At 31.6% G+C, this 22,489-nt stretch overlaps 1 protein-coding gene across 1 annotated transcript; it reads right to left on the reverse strand.

Moving 5' to 3' along the window:
• Window positions 1–352: 352 nt before the first annotated feature.
• On the reverse strand, window positions 353–22,072 carry LOC132753603 (sodium-dependent serotonin transporter-like; the record flags this gene model as incomplete). The annotated part of the gene is made up of 13 exons (XM_060744089.1): window positions 353–2,354; window positions 4,334–4,501; window positions 5,393–5,493; window positions 6,601–6,700; window positions 10,069–10,197; window positions 10,751–10,863; window positions 15,315–15,439; window positions 15,710–15,813; window positions 17,048–17,182; window positions 17,809–17,947; window positions 19,455–19,580; window positions 20,231–20,327; window positions 21,934–22,072. Coding segments are annotated over 13 exons (1,794 nt in total), but the record flags the coding sequence as incomplete, so codon positions are not given.
• Window positions 22,073–22,489: the final 417 nt, after the last annotated feature.

The raw sequence follows: 22,489 nt of genomic DNA on the forward strand, positions 1-22,489 counted from the left end.
AATAGCCAATGAGATTCCATGATTTCAGTTTGCAATTTTAAACTGATCCATGAATATTCTACTTTTATTCAATTCCTGTATATTTTACCCGATCTCAGGCGGATTTCGTCCGAAAAAAATGGGGGAAATGCCAACACGATTCAATGATATCAAAAGAATTGAATTTAGCAGTTTTATTTCTATAATAAGTGTTAAAATACTTGTTTTAATGATTAAACTGTCTGTGTCATCAAGATGTGTACATGTTTGTCATAAGGAATGTCTGCTGAAGATATCATTCTCCATTTTCGTTCTCTATTAGAAAAAACATATATGAAACTTTGAATTGCGACTTTAGGAACAACAAAAAATAAACTTATGAAGATCTGTTCTTTCTTCGTTTATTAACTGAATAAAAATAATACATCATTGTTTAAAGTGGCACGCTACCAGATTCTTCTCAATCATTGATTGGCTATTTATCATAGCATATCAATACGTAAAGTATTCTCATGTGCTTGAAGTAGTACTAGTATTTGAGGTAGAATTATTTGAAACGCTCGAAACGAACTAGAGGTAATGTATGTAAAGTTTTTGACCGGTTAGGCATTAGGATCTGATGATCACCAATAGGTTATCACCTTCTTGCATTTTTTAAACAGCCAATCATTGGTGAGTTTTCATAATTTTGAAAGGGACGAGTTTTCTATTTTTAACCGCTGGAAAACCAATACCAAGTAGGTACTTTTCACGATTTCGAGAGAACAAACACGGCGTTGTCCATATACCCTGCAGGTAAACTGGCAAAACAATATTGTCCATTAAAAATTGAGACTTTTATTTTCGGTTCACTTGTTTCAAATTACATCAAACATTTTTTTCTAACAAAAATAAACAATTTGTTTTACTTCCACGGACAACGAAATTTTGATACTTCTTCTAATGCCTTTCTTTACCTAAACCGGTTTGATTGCATGGTTAAAATTATCTTTATCGGGAAATCCGAATCACAATGAAGGCGAAACATATACGGTGGTAATCAGATCTGCATGTAAGAAATAAATAGATCTGAACTTTAGTCAGATTGAGTTTATAGATAATGCTTTATAACTAATATTTAATACAAAATATAAAAAAAAAATTTTACCAGTAATTTAATTCTTTTTTTGAATTTGATATTCTAAATATTACAAAATGAATGTAAAAAATCTGGCGGCATGCCACTTTTACTCTCTCTGCGTAAGTAACGAATGTAACAATTTAGTAACTTGATCTGGTGTTTCCCTGAAATTGATAAATAAATGGGCAATCAGATTTGATTTAAAGGAAGAATATAAACTTTTGTTTCAGATAACCGGACATTATCGTATCCCTCCTATTTACGACAAGATGCGATTTATACCTTAGTGTTCATTGTTAAAAATGCACGTGTTTCCTCAGGTGACATGCAGCACATACATGTATTTGTATTGCTCCTAGCTGCTGTGAACGAACGGAGCTTTAATATACATTGTCTTAGCAAGTGTCTACATTCCAATCCCTGCAAACCAACGCCCTTTGGCTGACAGATATATTGGTTGTTACAGAGAGGTACTACTTTTAAGAGTCAAGTTTTACTTTGGGTAGAAATAATACTGTCGCTGTAAAGAGGTAATTGCACTACAGAAAGTTGTGCTGTAGATGTTGCTTATTTTAACATGTTCAATCGGGACATTTACAAACTCGGATACTAATTTATCGTGACATTAAATCATTAAATAAATGAATACATTCTTATAAAGTACTTAGTGAAAGAAAACTATTTTCATATTCCATGAAGAAATATTGCACAAACTATTTTCACCTGATTTTTGTTGAAATAACACCATTGTATCGGAACATAAACATAATCCGTATGTAAAAATGTACCTCTGTTTACAGTTCAAATTTGTACATACAAAATGATCAAAGATAATAACTTCTTGTCACAAGATTATGCACTAATTAATACACTTCAATGCTTCCATTTGTATGCAGATTCTCCCCGAATCCTCGTCAATGTTTCTACATTTTGTACATTAAGTATCTTGAACAGTAGTTATATTGCCATTTTCCAAAATATCTTTTGTTCCATAAGTATTAAATCCGCCATTTGGACAGTTTTCTTCCACTGTTTCCTTTTCATTTAGGTTTGTATTTTCATTATCTTGTGTAACAGTGTTATCATCTTTGATGAAAGCATTATAATTTGTCATATTTATGTTTACTCCCTTATAATCGGGATGAAAGGGAACTAACTCTGACGAGTTTACGTGCACTACGCCATTTCCATTTACCGTCCTGTAATAATCGGGCATCTGTAACGTTCCTGACGGCCGAAACATTCTCACCAATTTCTGAAATACCAAAACGTTTAAAAAAGAATTTAATATCATAAACTTAGGACTCAATCAAATAGCACCTGAGTGTTAAATTTTAATTGTTGAATTCATAGTATACTAATTTTATCAAATAGATACATGTAACTATATTAATTATATTGTATGTACATGTATATTGAAGGCCTTGTTGAAAATAAGGTTTTGCATTTTATTTGTTATCTATAATGTTTTGTGTTACATGTAATATAAAGCTACCTTTGTTAAATAGAGTTTAGTTTTATTATGTATTCTTTTAATTTTCTTCTTCGATTAATCGTGGAACATACTCGTCTAGCTATTTTGATTGCCACTGAATTGGTTGAGTTAAATATAAAATTCATAAATCATAAGTATATGCAAAACAATACCATAAAGTTTATTCCGTATTAAACATTTTACAGTGCTTATAACATAATACATGTATATAAAGCACAAAACAACATGTTTACAGAACAGGTTTCTTATACTGCACATAATGTAATACCGATTTTAATTGGACAGTCGTAACGTTAATATTATTTCGTAATGCTACCAATTGTAAAGTTACCGTACATTATAATACTGCACGTTTGTAACGTCACTTTTCATTAGATAATCGTGATGCTTATATTATTAGTTATAAAAAATTGTTGACAGCTTATATGGCCCTATATAAACGGCTATTTGTAAATATAACCCGAGCCGCTAGGCGAGGGTTATATTGGAAATAGCCGTTTATATACGGCCATATAACATGTCAACAATCTTTATAACGAATTTATAATACAGCAAGCATCATTTTTTAGAGAAAAAAGTAAGATGTCTTCATGAGTCGACAATAGCCGTGTATATAAAACTTTATAATACTGCACGTTTGTAACGTCGCTTTTCATTGGATAATCGTGACGTTTATATAGTTTTATATACACGGCTGTTGTCGATTCATGAAGAAATCTTACTTTTTTCTCTAAAAAATGATGTTTGCTGTATTATAAATTCGTTATAAAGATTGTTGATAGGTTATATGGCCGTATATAAACGGCTGTTTGCAATATAACCCTCGCCTAGCGGCTCGGGTTATATTTACAAACAGCCTTTTATATAGGGCCATATAACATGTCAACAATCTTTATAACTAATAATATAAACGTCACGATTATCCAATGAAAAGCGACGTTACAAACGTGCAGTATTATAAAGCTTTATATACACGGCTGCTGTTAAATTTATAAAGAAATCTCACTTTTTTTCTCTAAAAACAAATGCTTGCTGTATTATAAATTCGTTATAGCTATTTAGGACAGGTTATATGGCCATATATAAACGCCTGGGGTTATATTTCCAAACAGCCGTTCATTTAGGGTAATATAACCTGTCAAAAATATTGTACATGTTTGAGAATCATTTATACACATGGCTACAAAAAATTTTGAATCATTTTCTTTAGAATATTATATATTTTTATTAAATGACTATTAAATCAAGATAGGTAACACAAAATGACTAAATACCAATCTCCCACGCAGTGATCTCCCTTTACAGGATTAGATCTCTTCCATCAAGATTTTTGACGATATTATTTTTTTTCAATTTTAATATTTATTTTAAACAGTAAACACGGTTTTGCTAATGTTTTAAGACCGTTAGGTGTTAGATGTGAATTTAAATAAAATATAATATTGGAAACATAAATATAACGAAAATAATTTTTAATATATATCTCCCCGTTTATTTCCAAATAATGGCGAAATCATCAAGTTATTAATAATTTCGATTCTTCACTAAACAAAAATGAAATTTTCAATCATATCGACATACTTGACACCAAAGCTCAAGTTATAATGTCGCTGTTTATTACAGATAAAACAGTTGGTCAATCAACGATTTCTTTGGTGTATTCGCCATCTTGACACAATCATGTGATTAGACCATCATCACGTGATTTGTGTTAAGGCCGTAGCGTTTGGACTAAATACCTGTTGAATGTTTCCAGGTGTGACGATCAAACTGTAGATCATATAAGCGGGTATACACAACAATGAACTGACGGTAATTAACCAACCAACAACCTCTGACCACGCCGGGAAAACATATGCATCCAGCGACAGCCCCGCATATGCGAATATGGAGAGTATAAATAAGACCTAGAAATAAAAAAACAAGACATGGTTAAAGGGACTGCACTGCTGTTTACTCCTGACGGGACTGGAAATATTTTTTGTGACAAATGTTCACTCCGTTTCCCAGAATTATTTTTTTAATTGTGAAAACGACCCAAAACTGGGGGGAAAAACGTTGTAACGGGCTGAAATACCACAAATATATAATGCTCAGTTTATTTCTGGATCTATTTCTCTAGAGCATCATTTTTGAGGGAGGGGGATAAAACTGGTAAAATATACAATATTGTTTTACACTCTTTTAAGATGAATGTCCTACACAAAAAAATAATACAAAATAAACTCGCAGTTTGATTAAAATGTGTAATATAGCATATAGTGCAAGATAGTTTGTAATCTCATGAAAAGCGAGTAACAGATACAAAAATATCAATTATACTGCCGCGTTGACACTAAAGTACAACATTTGAACAGTTTACATGTATAATATAATTATATTTACTTGGTATTTGCCATAGATTTGTGGCATTGTTCTCCCTGAAGATTATATTCTCGCATTAGGTTTTATACCATTTACACAGTAAAAGTGATACAGACTAGAATACGGAAGACCGGTGGGGACATTTTAACTTCACGAATTCCCGATTTCAGTGTCTTGAATTCACAATTTTATCTTCTTTAATTCATGTTTTCAGCATACGGAATTCACAAATTCACGATTTCAAATCGTGGATTTATGACGTTGAATTCTTGAATTCATGAAGTTGAAATCGTGATTTTTGTATGTTGAAATCGTGAATTCACAAAGTTGAAATTGTGATATCTGAAGATGAACCCGAGAATTCAAGAAGTTGAAATGTCACCACCAGTCTTTCGTACGTTAAAGTTAGTTTAAATGTATGCACATGTACTTACAAACAGAAACAGTGGACACAGGACAGCCCAGCATATCTTCCAGTATAACCCGGGTTGAAATCCCAACATTTCTTCAATGTCGTTCGAAAACCTTTGGACACCTGTGCACAAAAGATACAGTTTATCAAACAAAATGTGCATGGTAAACATTGCTTAATTCTGATAGTTACAGGCCAAAGTGGAACGAAAGAGGGACGAAAGTTGGATTACAAGTAGGTTAAAGCGGGACAAAAGAGGGACGAAAGTTGGATTACAGTTAGGTGAAAGCGGGACAAAAGAGGGACGAAGGTTGGATTACACATGAGTGAAAGCGGGACAAAACAGGGACGAAAGCTGGATGACAGTTAGGTGAAAGCGGGACAAAAGAGTGACGAAAGTTGGATTACAGTTAGGTGAAAAAAGCGGGACAAAAGAGGGAACGAAAGTTTGGAATTATCAGTTAAGTGAAAGCGGGACAAAAGAGGGACGAAAGTTGGATTACAGTAAGGTGAAAGCGGGACAAAAGAGGGACGAAAGTTGGATTACAGTTAGGTGAAAGCGGGACAAAAGAGGGACGAAAGTTGGATGAAGGTGGGCGAAAGTGGAACGAACGAGGGACAGTTTATCATACAATTAACATACTGTTGGATGAAGGTGGGCGAAAGAGGGACACAAGCGGGACAAAGGGATTTATATCTCGGTTAAGCATACATCTCTTTTTTTTAATCTAACAAGATAAACTCCTCTCACTTATGATTAATAACCCATAAACTTCTGTAAACATACAGGCATAACATAATTAACACAAAAATAAAACAAATTATTGAAAACAATTTGTTGTTGTTTTATTGTATAATAAATGCTCATCATGGCTACATATTTAACATAATTAAAACCTTGAAAATAAGTACTTCTAAAGATGTGACAATCTAGTAACAAGACCAATACGATAGAATTATGTATTCCTTTTTTACTAAATAAAAACCTCACGAATAAAATGAATCAAATTCACATATATTTAGAAATTTTTAAGAAGATTCAGATTTTATAAAACGTTTTTTTATAGTAAACAGAATTCAACAAATATTATTTTCAAAGTTATTCTTAGCAGGAAAAATAAGAATTAGTTATAATAACTGTGAAAAATTGATGAACTAATTTTGTGTAAAAGGATATCATTAGAAATAGACTATAAAATATATATTAAAATTTAAAGAAAAAGACTTTACCATAGAACCAGTTGACTGAGATTGCTTCGATAAAACAAATAGCAATGAGAGCAACCGGTGCAGCATGTGTGTCCATTAATGTAATAATGTACTGCCCACCCTGAAATAAATATAAAATGTGTGTACATTAACGTTATAATTTACTGTCCACTTTGACCTAAAAGTAAAGTACACCCACGTTATAATGTACTGCCCACCCTGAAATAGATATTAAATTTGTGTATACATTAACGTAATAATGTACTGCCCACCTTGACCTAAAAGTAAAATGTGTGTACATTAACGAAATAATGTACTGCAAACCCTGAAATAGATATAAAATGTGTGTTTATTAACGTAATAATGTACTTCCCACCCTGACCTAAAAGTAAAATGTGTGTCCATTAACGAAATAATGTACTGCCCAACCTGAAACCGATATAAATGAGTGTTCATTAAATAAATGTAATAATGTACTGCCCACCTTGACCTGAAAGTAAAATGTGTGTCAAGTAACGTAATAATGTACTGCCCACTCTGAAATCGATATAATTGAGTGTACATTAATGTTATAATGTACTGCCCACCCCTAAACAGATATAAAATATGTGTACATTATCGTAGTAGTTTACTGTCCAACTTGACCTAATAGTAAAATACACTAATGTATTAATGTAATGCCCACCCTGAAATCGATATAAATTGTGTGCACATTAATGTAATAATGTACTGCCCATCTCGAACTAGATATAAAATTTGTGTACATTAACGTAGTAATTTACTGTCCAACTGAACCATATAGTAAAATACACTAACGTATTCCGAAATAGATATAAATTGTGTGTACACTAACGTACTTTTTATAGTCCATCATAAAATAAAAGTTGAATGTGCCTTTTTATTTAATAATACATAGTTATATTGAATGTACTGTCGACCCTGAAACGGATATAATATTATAATGGGTGTCAAAAAAAGAAGATTTTAGAATGTTGTGTTTTTTGTACGAGAAAGAGAATCAATCTTAATTTGAAAGAGCTTGGTACCGTTTCAGTAGAAGCTGCTTCATACCAATTTTTTTAGCTTCGAGCACTGGCTTTCGGAAATGACTGTTTACCCTCATTGATCCAAAATGGACTCAAAAGATATCAAAACAATTTTAGTGGCGCTTTAAGCAACAAATATCTAAATGGACAACTGAACGGACAGGACAATTAATGACGGTTTAAGCTCACGTTAGTTATGAATGCTAAAATAGCTCGACTGAATTTATATATTGTCACTTCAGGGAATCCGTACATACGTATCTTTGATCTATTTTTTTAATTCTCGAAAATACTTCACTCAATTTACAAAGAATACTTAAATACTTTCTTTACATCTTCAGTTTTAGTTTGATAACTTTGTTATAATACAGACGCATTCCCCGTGATGATATTCTCCCATTCAGTACCCCATTATATTACATTAAAACATACCACTTGTGATTTTGCACAATAAACTTCATTATATTAACAAGAAAAACAGCATACGTTCATTAGTCATATTACTGTCATAATTATTTCAGATTACGTGGAAACGAAAAAAGAGATAACATCAAATGCATGCACTATTGCAGCTATAAAATGCTATCATATTTTTTTGTGCTTTTTGTTTCCATTCAGATTTTTTATCAATGTTTCATGCAAATTATAATATAGGTACATAATAGTACGCTCATATTCCTTTACATGTTTATTTTAGGTATTCAAAATTCGGATATATTCAATCATATTTCTTCTTATATTCTTCCTTACTGTCAGCTTTTCTCCATAAGTTACCTTAGTTGTACACCCAAAAAGCTTACATTTAACCGCAACATTTTTGTATCTTTATTTTGAAAATTTACCTTTAAGAAAGGTATTGATAGAAGTATTGTTTTACTTGTTTCCCACTCCAGTCTGACTAACTTTGTTGTGAAAAGTTTGTAAATGTTACTGTATTGTGTGTACAATTTGTTGAATAAATAAAGATTAAACTAATAATAGTAAGTACGGTACGTGATATACAAGCAAATCGTAAAAATAAGAGAATTTTAGGGATGACTCGATTGCCGGAAACAAGGTATAAGTGAACGAGGCAAAACCGCTAAAGAATTGCAATAAAACATTTACATGAAAAAAAGACATGGGATAAATACGATAACAACCATTGAAACTATTTAATAAAGTGTATGAAACAAATAATATTGTAATTTTCTTGGAACTATGGACGAGAGCAGACTTTCATGACATTTCTGCAGAAATACGGACGATTTACGCGATATTTGTTTTTATGTTTTTCTTTCAGCATTTTAAGGTATTACCTGTAATTAGCAATTATAAAATATCGTGTTGAATTTCTGTTGTTTCTGGAGAATGTTACAGGACATAAAATTCAACAAAACAGAACACTGTACCATTAAAAAACAACAACAAAAACATACAGTGTTTATTAATCATATTCTACTAAACGTTACAACAGTATCGGATGTTTTGACTGACAAATAACACACATTCTCATAATTTCTTGCTTTTTGCAGGACAAAAAAGTCATAACATACGCCAGAAACACTTTCAAGGCACCATACATCTTGAGACTTTGTGCAAAAGAAATCCCCAAAAAAACACATATTTGAATTATATATTCAACTAGATGAAAATGCACGATAAGAACTCATTACGTATATCATTGAGTGTAGTTTGTTTTGTTTAATGTTTAACGGCGCACCAGCTCAATTAAGATCATACGGCGCCGAAACAGGAAATATTATTTTGGCTAACCTTGGGTGTTACAAACTTAAAGCAACACCAGGGGTCAAAACCACCTTATCTGCTGGAGTAAGAGAGATGCATATACCCCAGTTAGTCGCTTCTTACGATCAAGCAGAGTTAAACCCGTGGCTGCAGTTCTGATGCATCAACCCTTACTGGCAACCCCTTAGCCACAAAGGGGTCATTAAGCATGGATAATAGATATTGATCATGTTGTCATTGAAGTATACAATGATATTGATATGATTTTTATAATTTAAAATTGATTGATTGATTTTTAACTTATTTGTCTCTTTTTGTGGTTGAAAAAAAATCAATTCTGTTAACTGAAAATATATTAAAGTATATGTTTGATATACAGTTTGATATACATAAAAGTAAAAAAAAAGACTTCTGTATTTGTTATAGTAAGTGTATGCAGTTCTTAGAAAAGTTGAAGGCAAAACATTCTAATCATTCAATAACAATTATAGCAGCGTTCAAAGATTAAATCTTCATAATAAGCATGTGCGGTTTGATCTTGTCAGAGATTCAAGGTCATTTTAAAGACATCACTATTTATACCCATTCAAATCTGGAATTAATAATCTTCAGTTATTGTCTAAAAGATGAATATTGCGAAAAGAATTTGCATGGTAAACCAATCTTGATATTACGGTCACGTAACTAATTTCCCATTTCAAAATTATGTACTTACGTAAGTTGTGGTAGGAAGTCCGCCAAGGAAACAATAAATGACCACACATAAGGTAACAAGCTCTCGTCTGGATGCCAGTTTTGGGCTCATATCACAAACTGCTGTAATAACTGACTCCAAACCTCCGAACTAAAAACAAAAATGACGTAGTTTAGATATTTTGAGATCAGAATTAAAACATACGAATAAGCGAAGCAATTAATATGCAGTAACATACGAAAAACAAAAGTGAACTGGCCATGATAAAAAAAAGAAACTAGAGAAGGAAATCGATGAGAACGAATTATATGTATACAAACAACCGATCGAAACTAAAGTTGGCTAAAATAGCATAACAAAATTAATGTAAACGATATTGTTTATTAGACAGACAGCAAAGCAAAGATAAACGTAAGTAGAAATTCGAATCTTTAAAACTGAAACAAAACATTTCCTTAGAGCATGTATTATTTCAAGGTAACAATTAATGAAATGGACAACGTAATCACATATGCATGATACGTCAAACAATCTTTGGTTCATCGGTAAATGATAGTATATAATCAAATTTGCACCATGCACTCATAATTAGAGTTACATTTTTTATCTTATTATCTTAATGAATAAACCTCGTATTATAATATAAATTGAAAATTTTTAACGCATTTAACGAAAACATTGATTGAATCACAGCATCACTTACACTGCTATCCAGTCCAAGTGTAATGAGCAAGACGAAGAATATGATTGACCAAACAACAGATCCATCCAGTGTCGCAATCGCTTCCGGGTACACGTAGAAAACTAGACCTGGACCTATACAAACAGGGAAATTAAAATGATATCATGCATGATGTCTTTAGCTGTGTACAGTTTTAGTCACATAGCCCTGAAAATGAGTATAATCCCTCTGGCATAACTGTTCTCGATCTAGAATTCTAAAATGCAAAACCGCTTATTTAAATCAAATCAAGCTTATATATTTGTAGGGAAGTCGTCTCAATCAAAACTGTAACATTAGATTGGTTACATTAAAACTTGAGAATGTTCTTTTATCCAGCGTTAATATGCTTTGCTTTAAACACCCTTATCAACTTATCATAAACGTGTCTCCGGATTTTTGACGAGGATATATTCACGATTACCACCTTCCCGAACATGCACGAGGATTTACTGAGACATTTTAACAATGAAACAAAACGACGAAAATGCCACCGTAGACTCTTTTAGAAGTTACTAGTTTAACCAGTAGCTTTTCAGTGATGATACGTGATAAACTTACCCGATCTCTATTTAATCGTAGTAGTATTTCAAGACATTTTCAAGTTATTTTACTGTATTTAAAAGCGGTAAAGGTTATAAATAATTTCATTTAAATTTCTCTTACATATAACTGCACAGTGATTGACCAGTCTTTTATCTATGAATGATCTGATTGATTAGATACTCACTGACAACATTATTTTGCTGAATATATAAATATTGGTTTTATGTTCACAATGCAAGAGTTTAATATACAAATTGAAATCCTCTGTCTATGAATGATGTGATTTTGTTATTATTTTGTTTAAAACATTTTTATTCAATAAATTTACATTTTGCATGATGAACAGTATTTACGCAATACATTTTTGGGATTGGGAAGAAAGCTATGAAAGGTTATAAGTGTAAGTCCTCTCCAAGTTATAGCAGTAAACATTTTATCATTTTAATTCCTGTTATTTCTGAAGTCAAGTTCCAATGAACGGAAGACAAGAACGGATTGTAGTTTTAGCTGGTACAATGGAGGTTTAACGGATATACAACTCGTAAAAAATAACTTTAAAAAATAGTGTAGCTTCCAGACGTTTTTTTTTACATTATAAGTATTGAATAAAGTGCCTACAAAATGAAGTTTTAAGAAGATAATATATGATGGATCTATACAAAAAAAAAACAATACAACATAAAACGAATTTCGACTTAAGGACCATCAAAACGGGAAAGCCTTTCATTATTAATGACACGTCAGAAATTTTCTATTTTTCACAGTTTCATTACTAAACTCCATCTTTCACTTAATTCATTTTGATACGGGTACAAGAATTAAAACCCGAAAGGTTTTTCCCAAAATGCGGACTGATCCAATCTGACCATTCTTGTTTATCTATGATAGTCATACCTGGGTGAGAATCGCAGAAATATGTTTCAATTCGTTCTTCATCATGAATGCGATAACACTTTATAGAAAAAGAAATATTCGAAGAGGAAGAAAGTAGGTGAATTATTTTCTTCAGACCTGATGAACTAAATGAAAGTGAAAGTTACACTATTGTGCAGGCAATTTTTGAAGAAAAAAACATGCCCTCTCCCCTCCACATACACACACCTCAATTTGTTTTTATTTATTTATTTAATTATTCATTTATTTATTTATAAAAATACCATTGTAAGGGTGTTATATTTAAAAGAAGGTTGTATTTTGTGTTTTGAAAGGGGCTATAACATTTTATTTTTACTTTTTAAGCTATTTGAACTGCTTTTTAAATAATTTTATTATATAATTGGGTTTAACTGTTTAAAAAAAATCAATAAAAAAAAAACAATTATAATCATATATTTTATCTTAATACATTTTTTGAGTGGCAGAAGGTTTATAAATAAATCATGTTTAATTGATAAACAAGCCGTTATTCTATTTGACATCGCTCCAAAATTATTTATATCAACTGTGCAGATTAGCGAAATGATAAAATAGCTCTGGAAATTCCGCGTAAAGAAATAAAACAAATAACACCGATATTCATGGAACATGTTGAGGGAAAGTTTGCTTGAAAAATCTTGAAAATTCATCAATTCTTGTCGTAGGCTATCGATTTGATGAGTGGAAGAGATAAATCCGATATGAGAAGATTGAATTAAGATATTTGAAGCAGAATGGGCGGGAAAACATCGCTCGGTGCTTCGAGGATATCTCATTTATACACGTGAGATTATTCAAAAGGTGATAACAGAATTATTATCAGTGTTTAATGCTTTTATTTCCAGACCATGATGACCTTCTGAAAGACCGCTGGCATAAGTTTACTTCAAAATGCCGTATCAAATTTACACCTCGTTTTTTTGTTTCTGTTTAAAGAAAACTAGGTTACAAACCTTTATCATTATTATTATACCATGCAAGGGTCAAATTGCTCACACTTATTTAATAGATGGGTTCAGCTCGTACAAAATATATAGTAATTTTCATTCGGTTGTAATATAAGTAATCAAACATGCATACCCTTGAAACGTATGCCAACTGTTACGAACTAGGGCAGTTACAATTATGCATTATTATCATAATAACATCATGTAAACCATAATTGACAGACGCAACATTGAAAATAAATTAGAATTTTTTTGTTCTTTTACATTTTTTCTGCCAGATGTTGCATTATCAAATCTGTAAAGCTTTTAGGCCGTATTTTGTCAGCGCCATAGTAACGTTTTGAATTACATATGGTTTTTTTTTATCTGTAAACACCATTAAAAAGTCAAAATAATCTACAATTCTCTGTATTTTAATAAATAAGATATAAGCGAAATTTAACACCTGAAAAAAGAAAAAATTTAAATAAAGGAACAAAAAATATTGGTTTTTTTCTTGTTTATTTTAGCTGTTTTGGGGTTTAGTTTTACGACACACCGGGATTATCATTATAAAATTTTTTTTTGTTTAATTTATATTCATATACATAAATTTTGCCGTTTTGGATTTTGTTTCTCTCTACATTGTCTTTCATTAAGCCCTGTTACCCTTTCGAGTGATCCTTACGAATAAAGCACTATAGGTTGCACTATTCGTTATGTTTGCTGTAATGAGTTCATCGGGAATCTCTATTCGACTCTTTTTCACAGACTGTTCTCCCAACACTTTATGATTAGCTGATTTCTAAGTATCTGTTGGTTATTAATAGGAAAAGGGTCTTTAATTATTTGACACAAGGTAAAATAATTTAAGTTTTTAACGATGATAGATTCAATGTTCTCGTATAAACAAAAAAATGACGAAAAACCATTAAGTTTCAATACAATTTCAACACAAATTAGTGACAAGTATCTCAAGGAAACCTTTTTCTGGTGCTCTGTTAACTAGTCCAAAAATAAAATCCTGTACAATCATTGCTTTCTTTCTATCGTCCATTAGCTTTATTAGGTGATTTAGTATAATGTTTTGACAACAATGTAGCACTTTGTTTAAGTATTGCTTTTTGACAAATTACTTTGTATTCAGCGCTGCTTTCCTCACGTTATAAGCATCGAACATTATCTCAATACATTCAAAAATAAATTTGCGTATTTTGTTCAAAAGAAATATATCTTAAATATCTCAATATCATTGTGCCTTGAAATGTACTTTCATTTACCTCTGATGGTATCAAAATTTCAAGATTAAAAACTGTATTTGGATTAAAAAACTTTGATTCGGCGATTCTTACATTAGCGTTGTTTAAACATATTTTTTTCTTATTTTAAGATCGAAACCAGGACAAGCTTGCTTGCAGAAAATAACTAATCTGCATATGAAATCTCTCGTTGTAGGAAAGTTGAAAACCACAACGTGTTTTGGGGTTTCATTATCGGCTGTATATATCATAGATAAGAATCATTATTTTATTTTTATCAATTCTTAGAAGTATTACACTCGTATTTTCGTTTTACTTAAACATGCAAGAAATTTTCAAGAAAGTGATCATTTCAGGGATACCGAACATTTTTTGAAAGCCGGTAATATGATTCACAGAAGAGAGTTACTTGAAACGTGTAGTACCTCAATTTACAGGCTCTTGATAAATTTGGACCTGATACATTTTCAGTTTTGCTTATCTAGACGACCTTTTTATTTAATAAACCGAAGGCTCATTATGAAAAAATAACTATCAAATAATTATAAAGTTGGCAGTTATCATACTCGTTATGCTATATCTGATTTAAGTTATATCTGATACAACAATTGCAAAAGAACTGTTATGCCACAGAACAAGATTTTACCGTATTAGCTTTGTAAGATTTCGACTGAATTACATTAATCGTCCAACGGATCACTGTGGTACCCATTGGACCTAACTTCCAAAACCGATTTTCCTTTGATTTTTGATCTTAATCTTTTCCGAAACCAATATTGGTGTCATGTTCGCAAACATGACCCTGACAAGAGAAGGATTCAAACAAATTGTCTGAGAGGCAGAGACCGTAACCACTAGTAACCGATACGATTCAAATAGTATAAAGTTGAAAAACCTTACCTTCTACCGCCAGATCCTCGATGGGTATACTCAAACGATAGCTCATGTATCCGAGTACAGAAAACACTACAAATCCAGCCAGTAGACTTGTCAAACAGTTTATTACTGCCGTCAACATTGCGTCCCTAAAACATTAATTCAATGCATTAAAAATGTATACATTCATACTTCAAATGATTCAAATTCTTCTCCTCGGTTTAAAATTCTATACTGTATTAACTGTATTTGAAAGAAAATACATCATTTCCACATCAACGTCTTTCCTTTCTGTCCGAAGTCTATTAACAAATAATTTTTAGTCTACAGTCTTTAATTAAAGTGGCTTTTTTAAATTTCCGAAACTAATAAGATATATAACACTGGAAAATTCAGACAAGCTTAAAGAAGTAGCTTACATGTAACAGTTATTGTTGAATTTATTATAGCTCGATAAAGCCAGAAGTGTTCCAAATCCTGGTCCAAGACTGAAAAATATCTGAGCAGCCGCATCAAGCCACACCTGTATAAAAATGAATTATTATATATGTTAAGTTAGGCGACAGATGTTTCCTTATACCTCGGGCACATTTTTTTTCTGCATTAAGTATTACAGTTTACGTGTTCATGACAAATATATAATCAGTTTCACCATTTTCATATGTTAACGTTGAATTATGCTTCAGTCACTAATTGGCAGCATATACGGCAGTTTAGGACTAACGCCCGTGGACCTGCTGAACCAAACAACGCATGCATGAGTTTCAGTTTGTCCGTGCTAGGCGATGTTTAAGATTTTCCACTTGAGAATGATGATAAAATAACTGATGAATGAAAATTGCTTGAGGGTCGCGGAAGGTAGCTTACACGATCCTCTGTCTGTGTTATGAAAAGAATAAATCGACCGAGCCTGCAATATTTTCAGTTTTGCCTTGTTGTGAAATTTTCAGGGGATTTCTCTTTTGACTATTTTATTTTGACAACATAAAGGATAAACATTGACAAATGAAATATCCATCGTGACCATAAACATCTATTTTGCACAATTAAGTCGTCAAAACAGAAAAAAGACAGAATTCCTGAAGAACGCCGAAATCTGCAAATTAAAAATGTTGTAGAGTCAGTTTGATTCAGCTTGTTCGAGTATTTAGTGGTAAACGCAAGATACCGCCCATGCCACATGCTCCAAGCACTGACTAGACACTAAACAATTTGGGATCTATGACACCAAAGGTCCAGAAAAAATCAAGACACATTGATATTACCAGGCGACACGTTTGCAGCCGCTTTAAAAAGTGACAATAATGTACTTGCATTTTTAATTTAAAATGTCATTATTAAATAAAACGTTGAAACATATATACTTTTGTAAAACTTGTTCATAAAGATGAAATGTTTTTGTAAAATACAAAGATAAATAAAATGTAACAAAATATCAATTTCTTTATAACTATAAAAGTATAAATGAGTTCATTTTACTCCAAATGCTAGTAGCTGTAAATGATATGGCGAGCATTTAAGCAAGTACAGCAAGACCAGAATGGTTACGATTGGCTGCAAGCCTTTGTAATTTTGATACCAAATATGAGGACAAAGATCAACATGGTAGGGCGACGTTCAACGAACACAACGAACGCAAACCACCACTCAAATTTAAAAAACCTTATAAAACAAGGAAGAATATAGTTTGTTACATGATTACATGACATAAAAAGAGTTAAGTGATCTCTATCAAGTGAAAGAGGGCAATGACCTACGCCACTGTCCAGAAGTTTGCTCCACACAGGCGTGACGTAATACTTGATACCAACGTCTGCCCCGGGCAACGTCACGCCTCTAACTAACAAAACCAGGAGAACGACATATGGTACTGTTGCTGTTACCCATACAGCCTGAAAAAAAATCAAAAAAGTCGGTTGTTTTATTCTAGAGTTTTTGGCACTCTTAGTAAAAGAAATTCATATGTATAATAGCTGACACAGAAAAATATTTTGATATTTACATAAGATCCAACTATCTTTAATGTTTTGGGTAAATGTGATGTTGTATTTTTCGTACTAAAATAGAGATTTAAAGGGACATTAAACACATCAAAGTATAAATGGTGGGTGCACAGGTGAAAGTCAAAATAACTTTAATTTTTTATATTTTATTATGGTAAAATTAGCAAAAATCCGAGTCACCCAAAGTTTTCTATAAATGTCGTTCATAATGTATCGTTGATATCTAATTTTTTTAAAATTAGTGGGGCAGTCTTTTTATAATTTAGGTAGTTTATTTTATCCTATTAAACATTTTTATTATCAATTATTGGTCAATGATCATTACAGAAGCAAATTAAACAAATCAATAATTCAGCTCAACTTGACAGCGAAAAATAAGCATAATGTCACTTTAAGCAATACAAATCCATCACACAAATTCAGGATTAGGGTTCAGATAATACTTTAACTTAAATTATACATACAATTTTACTGTTCCATAACATGTTAAGAATTATGTTTAATTTAAATAAAACCTTTCCGGATGACTTGATTCCCTTCCACAGGGCAAAGTATATGGTCATCATAACGCCCATGAGGCATAAGCACAATTGCCATTTTATTCCACCAATATCTTCAATGCCATTTGATTTTTGAGCCTCTAGGACGCTAAAACTGCAAAAAAATATTTGAAAATCAATACAGTATTTGATATAAGATACATTGTAAAATTGTAGAATATAATGTGAAAAACAATCAAATATTTGATATAAAACATATCCTGGTCAGAAATGAAGTTAATGTTTAGGTTGAAATACAAAGAAATTGGTCAAAGGTTATAAGGACATTTCTAAGCTCGAACTCATATCCCAGGTACTTGATTGGTCCAAAATGGGACAGACTGTTCTTTACCAATGAAAGTCCGAGAGATCGACAAAAATCTCAGATTTTTTTTATAACTTTGAGACCCTGCCTTTTTGTAGTTAGCTAGTATTGAGTCATTCGGTATATTTTTTAAACTAATAAAACCAAATATGCATTTGCTTTTCTTTAATGGTATCATGAGTTTAAAGCATGAGCTTTTTGCAGCATCATATGTTTTTAACGGTCCTTCTATTTTGTTGACTAGCCAAGTGACAAAATCTTAAATCGCTGACCACTTTGAACAATTCATATTTCATTGACCAGCGCTAGATATTAAATCGTCATTATTATCTAAAAATCAATATATATGTACATCATTTAACCAATGTAATGGTAAAATCCGTGTACTTCAGAAATTGCAAAATCTTTAATATGAATTGTTAAATGTTGACAATAGTGTCTAACTCAATCAAATATCTCGTTGCTTATCAACTTAACATGCATTTATATGAGAATCTGAATAAACAAATGTTAAAACTTTTGGCAAGACTCTTATAACATACTTAATCACATATGTAATGATTTCAGTTAAATTAGATAAAGTGGGAAGATAAGTGCAGTTTAAGAACATTTTCATTAATTTTCAACAGACGATGAATTGAAATGACAGTTTAAAAGCTTGTAAAGATAAAAAGAAGAAAATCAGTTTTAAGTATTAGAAATACATGAATAAATGCAAGAAACACACCAAATTCTGCCATGTTAAAATTTAGACACAATTACAAAATCCTTTAGATTAATTAAGAGCTTTCTTTTGCATACTTTAACCACTTTTTATTTTTGGTGATTCACATGGAATGTAAATGTCATTTGCAATTCGTGATTTTTTTTCTTTATTCACCTAACAATATTTTCCTTCTTAATACATTTTCAAGCTGTTCGTAAAAATAGCACGAATCTTGAGGCATGTGGCATGACTATATTTCTGAGTGCATTCGAAAGTGCTTGACCGAGCCGCCTGAAACATTTTCGTTTTTGTTTTGCGCACCAACACAGATAAAGTAATCAATTGTGCTGTTTCGGACGTTCTTAGGTGATTTCTATTTTTCAAATTTTAAATAAGGCATAATCTCTATTTTTACTCATCTTCATAATGCATGGGTTTCTTGTTTTTTGTTGTTGTTTTTAAACACATGGTTTGAGAATATTTCCAAAAAGTATTCGAATGCGAGGTATTTTGGAACACATTGTTTATTTAAACTTACTAAATGTATTCGAAGGCGGAATATTTTTGAACAGATGGTTTTAGAATACTTACTAAAAGTATTCGAATGCGGAGGGATGCGTTTGGTTATCAATAAAGCTCTGGTTGTTTTCATGTGTTATAGAGTAACAATGAGGTGTGTTCCACTCATTATCACAACTGGCCCACGGGACTTCTGACCTGTGAAACAAATATTTTGAAATATCATCTAAATAACGAATATTAGTCACTTTAAACATAACCTACAAACAAGAAGGTTCGTTTTCATTTGACGATGATGTTTGAATTATTTCAAACAAATTCCTTATTCAATGACATAAATTTATTGGATGATGAGACAATACCTTGTAATCTGACTACACAATTTGACACAATACAATTCTAGTTTGAGCGATGACTTTTGGTCGCCACACACATAAAATACAACAATGTTCTTGTTAAAAAATCAAATTATATATGTTTATTTTGATAAAATCCAAGAGATAAATAAAATTTTCATATACTTTAAGGACATATGTTATACCGTACATGCTAAATGCTTCATGAAATTAAACTTTACTATTTGAAACAAAAACAAATTCACAGAAAAAGTGACTAAGGTCTCAGTCTTCGAATATTGTGCATCTCAACGTTGTTGACTGAATCTTAAAAAGTTTTGTTACACGTGATAAAGCTATCCGGGCAGCTTACAGAAAGTAGGTAGTTCCACTCATGAACCCACTCGTGCCTGAAATAATGGGTGGAGAGTCATTTTAATCTTTTTTCTACCAGTAAAGTCCCATCATCAGTTTCACCCAAAATATGTATACAAATTGTAAAAAGACAGATACCTGAATGATGCTATGAGATAGTAGAGTGCCCATGCAATAATTGTGTTGTAATACATTCCGACGTATGTAGCTACTAAACATATTGCAAAACCAACACCTGAAAAAAAGGAAAAATAATTAACAATTAACCATTAATTTGCTGAAACGGCAAGAGATAAAATTTTGTCATTAATAATGGGCCAGGAAGGCCTACATGTCCTTACAGTCTGATCAAGATTACACTGTTTGTACTTGATTTTGAAATCCCTGCATTTCAAAGACCCATTATGCCCAAGAATGTTTTTTTTATTTTTATTTCTCGAAAGCTTTTTTATACTTTCATGGGCAGTTTCCAAACAGTTATTCATTCCCCAATTACTTGAACCATATTTGCATCTGTTGCTTGTTGACAATTATAGTGATGTAGTATTTAGTATGGAAGGAACAATACTACTTTGTTAACATTTTGCTACTTTTATAGGAAATAATTTTACATTCCGTGCTACTTATTGCAGGTAATAAGCATCTAACATACTGTACACCATTTTTAAACGTTTTACAACAGTTACTCATTTGGCAAAACAAAATGTATGCTAAATATCAATGACTTTAATAAGCTTCTTACGTTTTCTTTGTAGGTTGCGAGGTATGTTTCTGATGTTATGACGGTGATTGCTTATAACCATGTTTTATACAACCTTTAATGCACAACATTGCTATTAATTGGGGTTTGAACCGAAGATAAGAGTCTGAATAGTTACCTTACAACATAAATAATCATTCAAGATGAGATTTGTGGCCTAATCGGCCCAGACATAATTATTGACGTATCAGAAACAATCCTGAAGGATCAAAAAATCTGAAAGACTAGGCATAATAATCAGGCATAACAATTCATACAAAAGAAATAAGACTCAAGTGACCGATTTATTTTCTACGCTAATTATAATTTTGTGATGATAGAGGGAAACGCAAAATTTGAATGTTTTATCTGAGGGTTCAAGGACTTATGACGTGGGAATTGATATTCTTTCCGCATTGTTTCGTACAATAACCCATTTATCAAAAGCAATTAATTAATATGATACCCTAATTAAGCTAAAGAGAGAAGCGAAATGAGATATGACGCATGTACACGATTTTTTAGTTATAATATAGAGCTTCTTCATCGCATGCAAAATGCCATTCAATTTTCTGTCAAAGTATTAAATTAATAGTTTGGGTCTGCTTGAGTAAAAAACGTTTTATCACAATATAATAAGAAAAATTCGTAATCTGTAGCAATCTTGTTCATAAGTTAAATAACTTATTTCCATAATCTTCTAAAATCAGTAATTTTTACAATCTTATGAAAATTTAGAAAAGGGTTAAAATGGAATCTTTAGTTTTATTTCAAACTATTACAGGTCTTCAAACACCGCTTAACTGATGCTTTAGCAAATTAAATTGAACCTGATCATATACTGCTGTGGTAATGCAAATGATTCCACGACACTCCCCCATAGCACCGGCTTTAGCAGTGTAAAGAAGATCACGCTGTTTTTTATTTTTTATTTGTTACATTCTTAGAAGGCTATAATACAAATAAATGTCTATGTGTTTAAAAGTAGTAATTTCACCCTTTTTGGCGATCTTTTTTAAAATGAAATATCTACATGTACCAGTCAATTTTGGACTTGTACAATTATAAGATAAGATAAATGAAATGTTTATCTTTTACTGACCTGTAAACACCGGACAAAGTTGTTTCCAAATAAGTATAGCACCGCTTCTGTGAAACTGTCCGAGGGCTAACTCCATATAAAACAGTGGCAGACCCAGAAATACCAGCATTATGAAGTACGGGATCAAAAAGGCACCTGAAATTACAAGATGATAGAATATTATATAATAGAAAAATAAGTATTTTAATGTATGTAATTATGTGTATTCGGGTGGTTAAAATACTTTCCAATGTATTATAGGTTTATATCCAACTCGGGACTTTTGATTCTTTCATAGTGTGATGATTAAGTTTATGGTATTTTATTGCAACAGTTAATTTATGTTAAATAATAAGGACAGGCAATCATTTTTATATTATTTATGCAAATGAAACGTGGTACAAGTTATAATAACGTAAACAATCCTCTCTCTAGGTACCCGATTGTCGCTGAAATAATTCATGACCTTCCATAACTAGTTAAGCCAAAACTTGACATATAATCATAATAAATTGTCGGCGTTCTATTACTATCAAAGTTTTTTTACTTTCTCGGAAATATTTTTCACACTGACTTA

Source organism: Ruditapes philippinarum, unplaced genomic scaffold, assembly GCF_026571515.1.
Source record: "Ruditapes philippinarum isolate M1 unplaced genomic scaffold, ASM2657151v2 ctg1241_1_1_1_1, whole genome shotgun sequence".
NCBI lineage: Eukaryota > Metazoa > Mollusca > Bivalvia > Venerida > Veneridae > Ruditapes > Ruditapes philippinarum.